The sequence below is a fragment of the Mandrillus leucophaeus genome, unplaced genomic scaffold (assembly GCF_000951045.1).
Source record: "Mandrillus leucophaeus isolate KB7577 unplaced genomic scaffold, Mleu.le_1.0 Scaffold157, whole genome shotgun sequence".
Classification (NCBI taxonomy): domain Eukaryota; kingdom Metazoa; phylum Chordata; class Mammalia; order Primates; family Cercopithecidae; genus Mandrillus; species Mandrillus leucophaeus.
This window is the reverse complement of record NW_012101554.1, coordinates 3,006,215-3,014,312: the sequence shown is the minus strand read 5'-3', so window position 1 is coordinate 3,014,312 and position 8,098 is coordinate 3,006,215. Positions and strand designations below refer to the sequence as shown.

Below are 8,098 nucleotides of genomic sequence, written 5' to 3'. Positions count from 1 at the left end.
TAGCTAAATATAAGGGGATGTTCTGTATTTAATTTTAATCTTAAAAATCATGTTCAGGTATAAATATATTACGTAATAGCAAGTAAGAACTTGGCTTTAAATATAAATCTTTCAAAATGCAAATTGAATTGTCAAGTTCTCATGCCTTTTCGTTAATATACTCACTACTCCCATTTCTGGACATCTGTGGTTCTGAACTTCTCATAGATCCTAGACTCTTAATGTTTGAGAAAAACACCATCATTGTACTTTGATACCCCACTCCTCTCAACCCCAGAATAAAAATACTGTGCTGGAGAAGAATTTGTTAATACTTATTAAGTATTCAGTAATGTTACTGTTCTGTTCCAGAAGTTTATTAGCATTTAAAGCACTGCACTTGAAATAGCTTTACACCCAGTGATCATTAAAGCATAATGAACCAAGGGATCTCTTAATGGTGTTGGTATCGAAGAATAGTATTCCCTATAAGAGCTGAAAGGTTCCTGCCTTTGGGTGACACTAACCACTGTGCAAACTTACGACACATCTCTGTGTGTAGAAGAACTAGTCCCCTACAAACCTCTATCAGACTGTAGGTACTATTTTTACTTAATCATTATTCAAGGACAGGATGTGTGGTTTATACACATTTTAATTATTATATGACAAGATGATGGGGAACTACATATAAGACTACTTAGTTTTTCCCTGCCTACTTACACCCTAAGTATTCAGAATGTTATTTATACACACACACACACACACACACACACACACACACACACACAGAGGTCATGTCAAATGAAAAGTCAGAAGAAAGCAGGTCATTTCAATATTTTTTATTTGAGTGTGAAACCATTCATATCTTGCACAACTGTACAGATAAAACTATTTCCATTTTAGCTGTAGACACAATTATCACACTGAGTGGTGTGATCAAAGATTTTATTTACAGAACAATTGCTAAAACATCCGATGTCATATTTCCATTTATTTCTTACCCATAGGGTAATAGGCCCACCATAATTGCTTGGTGCATTTTATAATACAGAAAGAAAACCTATATTAATCTCTAACAAACCTCACAAATTACTACAAGTCTGACAGAAAAATGCCTACAAAAAAATTCTCCAAAAGTACAATACATTTTTATTTCCACACATACACAGTATAGTATAGGCTCAAAGGCACAGCTTTGAATTTTTTTCTATCAAAGTGTCGGATATTATTATAGTTTTATGAAGAAACCATGAAAGTCATTTTCACACTTGGTGCTTGGTAAGTTAAAGTTTGTTCCATCCAGTTTCACAAAGTTAACACAGCAGAGCTGAGTGTGATACTCAATGCCATAAATCCACATTCTCATAGAACTTTAAAAAAAAAAAAACCTTCCTGCCTTTTGCTGACACTAGCCATTGTGCAAACTTAAGACAAATCCTTGTATGTAGAAGAACCAGTCTCCTACAAACCTCAATCACTTAAGGCAATACAGAACAGACCTCTTCCTTCCCTCAAGACAGTGCTTACATTCCAAGACAATGCAGGTACTGTGACAGATGTGGGTTATGACAGAAAATCTAGAGTTTCCAGATAGCTCCCCATTTAGCCCTGGTGCTCCAGGAAGCAGTGATGATACCACCAGGAAGAAGGGATGTGCAGAACACGTCTGAGGGCTGTTCCTTGTACAGTACGATGACAGACAGATGGCAAGGTGAATGCTCTTGGCAAATTATGTGCCCATCCAAGAACACAAACCAGATTCTGTCTCCAGTATCCATCCTTCAAGACTAAAGAGATTTTGTCAACAGGAAAATCAGTAGCTTACTAGAAGTGGTTGCCAACACAAAGCAAAGTCATGGAACAGAGGGAAAAGGCACAGAATGGCCTGCCCGAGATAGTGCTCTATAGAAACAGTCAAGTCTGGCTTGGCTACAGAAACCCAATCCCGCTGACTTTTAGTAAGTCCTGTTTCTGAACTAAAGTTTATTCATCCCACATTGAATCCCATCCTCATGTTCATTAGGAAAATGGACACTTAGGAATAGCCCATGAGTTACAATGTATAGAGATAAAGTCTTCTGGGGGATGGGTGTTGGGTTTATTATTATTAATAATTATTATTAATATTAAATATGGATGCCTATGATAGCAGTCATTTAGCCCATCCTGTAGAGGCCTCTCCGTTGATGTAAGCAAAGCCAGGAAAGTGTTGCATGTGCTCATACTCAGAATTCCTGCGCGTTGTCAGGGGTGTATACATGTCACTAGAGTTTCCATACCTCGTGGAATGCACAGACGGGCTTGTGTAGCACGTGTTGGCGGAGGGCACCTCTGGCCAGCGGGGAGTGACTGGGGTAGGATGCAGTCTGGGAGTACTGCTCATCAAACAAGGTTCCATCCGGGAAGTGGGGCTATTAAAAGGGTACTTGTTGAGGGGAAAGAAATTCCACAAAGTAAAAATTAGCTTGAAGTTGCATATACACAATATCAGTCATGTTTATAGTTTAAGTTAAATTTCTTAAGATGCTATTAATGAGAGCTGATGGAGAGGAATCACTGAACTTCTGCAAGATTGAATCTTGGTCTTAGGGAAGTCAACAGGAGAAATGCAAAAGATTTCATAGCCTGAGTTGGGCTGGTGTTTACTCATGCGGTTATACTGGCTTTCTGTTCCTAATCTGCAATATCTTGGGAAGTCAAACCCAAAATGAGAAACAGCCACACCAGGAATACAGAAAAGTGTGTGTTTGTCACACGCACAAATACACTAGTAACTGCATGTCCAGATAAATAAATATGGATGTACAGATGGATGGCAGTGAGTTTTATTGTTAGTTATGGAGATGTGATAGGTCCTAGTCCATCAACCCAAGAGCATAACACTGCCAAGTAAAATACAATGACGTTATGAAAAAATAACATTTTACAGTTGAATTCAATTATAAACTTCAGCCTAAAAGCAGGCTTTTGAAGAGGAAGCAAGTCAACAATTTCAAAGGTTATTATTAGTGCCTATCATTTAGAGAATGTCTTTCTTTTTGGCTCACATTTGCTGAACTCCTGGAAGATACACGAATAGGAATTGGACTTGGTGTGAATGTGGAGGAAAGAGTCAAGAGAAACCAATTGAGAGCGGTGGGGAGGGGAGCTTTTGTGCAGGTCAGAGGAACAGGTGTTAGTAGCTACAAGAAGAGGGGAAGTAGTTCTAGAAAGGATTAGGAGTAAGAGAAGTGCTTCTGAAGTGCTTCTTCTTTTACATTCTTTTCTGTTACCAAGACAGCTATGCAAATAAGCCTCGGTTAGTAGGATCAGAGGGGAGGAAGGAGAGGAGCTATGGGCTCCCTTTGAGAGCTCCCAGTCTGCAGGCCAGTCAGCACAAAGATTTCTTTGCTGTGCTGAGGGATACCCCACCAAGGACAGGAGCCAATCAACAAGGATGGCCAGAGCAGCGAGGAGGAGAGTGTGTGAATGTATGAATTCTTCTGCTCCCCATCTGTCTTCCCTGACAGTTGGAAAGTGGAGCCCCAGGGGATTAGGTGGGAGGCTGCCTCCTATGAGGGAGACAGACAGGCTGAAGCCTAGACAGCAGGGAGAAGGGGCTATGACAACAATGGCTGCTCCCTGGAGTCTAGGTGGCTACAGGGAACTGCTCTTCCTCTGTAAGTGAGAGCCTAAGGGGAGCTGGGGCAGGTGCTTAGGCCTGAAGCATGCAAAGAGAACCAGCAATTCAGAGGTCAAGAAAGAGGGATCCTAATTCGAGTAGCGAGGGACTTTTCCCCCTACATAGGATGGCATGCCTTACATAGCAAGAGTACAGCCACTTCACAACCAAAAGAACAGTTAGAAAAGACGGAGAAGGGCGTAGGTGGTGTCTGGGAACTCAAGGGAGAAGGCACCAAGGGCTGTTGCCAAGGAGACCATGGACAGCACGCCAAGGCTTTCCTAATCCCAAATCAGATCAGAAACACTGGCACATACCCCTGTGCTCTGCATCATGGGAACCTGCAGGATGCTGTTTGTGTGGCAGCAGTGGTGGACTCTCAGGTCTGCACAGTGGGATTCTAGCACAGGAACTGCTCTAAATCCCAGTGAGACCATAGTAAGATTGGGCCCTGTCCCAAAAAAACAAGATCCCAGGTGTATTAAACAGACAACATTAGGAACTATTACTACAAAACGATCCTTTTTCAGAAAGGTTGCTTGCCCCACCTGATCTTCTCTCAAGTGAACTCCTGGGTGTCACCTCACCTCCTGGTGCTCTTCCTGGCACAGAGGCCTCCCTTCTGGTCCCATGGCATGCCAAGCTGGTTCCAACTCAGGGAATTCTGTCCTACCTGTTCCTTCTGCCTAGAACCTTCTCTACCACCCCTACCCCTGGCTCCTGCCATACCTGCCATTTTGTCATTCTTTCTATCTCAGCTTAAATGTCACCTCCTCAGAGAGACTTTTCTGGAATCCTATCTCAAGAACCTAAATACCCCAGCCTGTGCCTCTTGGGCCGGGGCCTTACCATCCTGCCTGGCAGCTAGCTAGGTCTTTCTTTTGGCTTATATTCATATACTCCTGATGGGGCTTTGCTGTGTTCAACACCATGTACCCAACATCTGGCATGGTGCCTAGCACCTAGCAGGTGCTAAATAATAGTTAGCAAATGAACATTGGGACATTACTACTAGAACGAATTTTAGGAATCCTGGGATCCAACCCCATGTTGTACAGATGAGGAAGCCAGGCCCCATGAGATCACGTGTCCTGCCCAAAGTCACACAGCAAGGTAGTGGAAGAGCTGGCATAGAAACCCAGTTGGGGAGCATGCTTTCCCCACATTGATATGACCGTCCCAAAGGAGGCTGACCTGCCACTGCCAAGTTACCCAGGAGCAGGAGAGCACTCCCTTTTTGGAGGCCAGCCCATTAGACTTTAATCTCTCTGCTGCTCTTCCTTCTCTAAGCTCCCTCTTCCCCGACAGAGCTCTGGGGCCTTAGAATTCTCACCTGGCCTCAGCTTGCTGGTTCCAACAGAGTCCGCCTTGCCTTGGCTCGTGTAAGTAAAATGTCACAGAATGGACTTGGGCTCTTTCCCACAGAACCCGAGAGTGTGGCTTTTGTGCCTAGTCAAGGACCCTCGACACAGCTGTGCTCAGAAGTTGTGTCATACACTCAAAAGAGTAATTGCCTGGAAACGAGACTGGCTCAAAATATCTCTAATGTGACAATAAAATTCTGTTACCACAGAATCCAGCATGGAAAATTCTGTCCTGTTAGGTCAGCTAATTGCAAATGAGTCAGTGACTCGTTTTCCCTGTAGTGAAGAGACCATTGAAAGGCCAGTTAGCTGAAGTGCTCACTGCCTTGGCTTGGTCATTAACATGACCAATGAAGCTTCTATTTAGTCTGGTGGGAGTGGCAGAGGCTGGCCCATGGCACCCGCCTCACCTCTCACACTTTACATCCGGTTTCATGCAGGGTCCTTAAGCATGCTGGGCACAAACTCCGGGGTCCAGAGATCTCTGCTGGAATAAGGCACTTTTTGTTGAGGGCCCGTAACAGGAAGTTACCATTCTCTGGATTAAATCATATGCTGTTGCTACTGATTTTAAAAAGGACATAAGTCACCAGTTTACCACCCCTTGAGAGGAGTGTATGAGGGGTGCCTGTGTGCACGTGTGTGTGCCTGCACACACAGTCCAACGTTCATCGGATGCCTATGGCATAAGCCCATCTCAGCTACAACTGACTCTTGGTCTCTTTGGAACCATATTAGGAAGATCTATTTTGAGAAATGACTCTCCACACCAAGGGCTGACTTTCCTACACATGGAGAGGGAAGAAAGAGCCCTTTATTCCTGACCCCTTACCAAATGAGCTGCTACTTGAACAAGGGGTGAAAGGTGGTCCAGTCAGGAGCACAAACTGTTTTCCTATGAAAGGCAGCTCTCACTGCACCAAAGTACTGCCAGAGGGCTCACCCCTAGCCTCTTAGCCTCTTCTCTTAGCCTCTTCTGGAGAAGGATGTAGCTCCCAAAAATTCTTTGTCAGACAATCCACATCTGCTGAGCTTTGTTTTTTTTTGGTTTTTTTTTTTTTTTTTTTTGAGACAGAGTCTTGCCCTGTCACCCAGCCTGGAGTGCAGTGGGGTGATCTCAGCTCACTGCAACCTGTGCCTCCCAGGCTTAAGTGATCCTCCCACCTGAGCCTCCCAAATAGCTGGGACCACAGGTGTGTGCCACCACTCTCAGATAATTTTTAAATTTTTTGTGGAAATGAGGTCTCACTACATTGCCCAGGCTGATCTCGAACTTCTGGGCTCAAACGGCCCCCCTACTGGAATTCCTGGGCTCCCAGCCTCCCAGAGTGCTGGGATTACAAGTGTGAGCCACCATCCCCCTGCTGCTGAGGTTTTAAAGTCAAGATTAGTTAAGTTATTACATGTGAAACACTTAGAACTCCTGTGTAGTAAGTTTTCAAAATGTGTCAGCTGTTATTAATGTTATTTTTAGAATCATAGGGTCATGGTCCATTAATGGTAGGAAGAGCCTTAGTGACTAACCATCTGGTTCTACCTCTGGTTTTACAGATGAAATAATTAAGGTCAAGAGAAGGGAAATGATCTACTGCAATCACACAGCAACTTAGTACCAGTCATTCATTCGTTTCATTGACAAGTATTTACTGAGCACTCACTGAGGGCCAAGCTCGGTGCTAGGCCATGGGAATATAATGGGGAGAGAAAAAGGACTTGGTGCTTGCTTTCACAGAGCTAGTACAGTGAGGGAGACAGATCTTAATTATAAAATTACCCTAAATATGATAACTGTGGTGTTACAAAGGATAATAATAAAATGTGTTAACTATGAGCCAGGCCCTGTTCTGACCTTTACTAACTCACTTGACCCTCACTACAACCCTATGAAATAGATACCATAATTATCCTCATTTTTCAGATGAGAAAATTGAGGCACAGGGCTAATTGGAGGCAAAGCTGGGATTTGAACCCAAGGAGCCTGGCTCTACAGTCAGAGATCTTACAACACTATCATTGATTGATTTTTTTTTTTTTCTTCTTTTTGGCCCAAGACGCCAACCCGAAGTACAGTGCCCTAAGCAAACGTTGTAGCACCCAGTGGTCCTGGGTTGGTTTGGGCCAGACTGCTGGAGATTCTGTGAGAGGCAGTAATTAGCTGATAAGGCTTGGCCTCTGCCTTTCAGATGATAAATAAGGGACAGCTTTCCAGTCTAAGTGTGATCAAATGGCTTTTGAGCTCAAGGGCCCCAGTTCCACTATGGCTGCTTGACAGGGTAGAGGTTTTATGAACATGTATTGAATGAGGCTCAGAAAGATTTTGTAGCTATGTACTTGGTCTGGTTTATTTTCTCCTTTCGGTTGGACCTGGGAATGGGGAACCTGGAAAGAGGCAGCTTACTTTGATGTGAACAAGTGCAGCACAGTTGCAATGTTTTTCCAAAATAATTCAAACCTTACACTGTGAAACCTCATTCATCTGGACTAAGTCAGAGGTTATAAGAATCTAAGCAGAGCTGGGAGGCTTACCTTTGTATTACCCAGGAAGAAAGTATGTATTATACAAATAAGTAGTGTAAATAAAGGCATACACATATTCTATTTTGAAAACAAATGACTTAAAATTATTTTGAGCATAGAAATGCCGGGACCCCTATAATTACTGTGCTTCACAGATGTATCAGCCCTCTAAGGAAACCTAGCTGGCATTGATTTGCAGTAGTTTCAGTTACTTTTGTGCTGATGACCAATTGCATTTCTCCAACCATATTGCATACTTGCAATTTTTCTTCCAATTCAGACTGTCCTTTTCCCTGGTGAGTCTGACGTAGTGAATTGTGATATTCAGTTACTCAGAATTGGAACAGCTTGACCCCTGCTCTGGAAAGCTAAAACTAATTAGCCCTGCAGTGGATTTTCGCTATGCTCAACCTTAAACCAAAAAACCAATAAAGGAAAGAAATAAGGTTATCTTGGGGTGTGTGCTTCTCTTTGGCAACTTGAAACTTACTGAAAATAGCAGCAGTAACCTCTTGAATTTACCTTCCACTCTCCAAAACAGTAGTATTCAGTACCACTGGTTTAGCATTGGGAT

At 43.2% G+C, this 8,098-nt stretch overlaps 1 protein-coding gene across 1 annotated transcript in view; it reads right to left on the bottom strand.

The window, feature by feature from the left end:
* Nucleotides 1-806: 806 nt before the first annotated feature.
* RFX4 (regulatory factor X, 4 (influences HLA class II expression)) overlaps nt 807-8,098 on the bottom strand; it is a 160,206-nt gene continuing 152,914 nt past the window's right edge. The window contains exon 17 of the mRNA XM_011975596.1: nt 807-2,407. Coding sequence (XP_011830986.1) covers nt 2,135-2,407 — 273 coding nt within the window. The 3' untranslated portion in view covers nt 807-2,134. The remainder of the gene's footprint in view (nt 2,408-8,098) is intronic.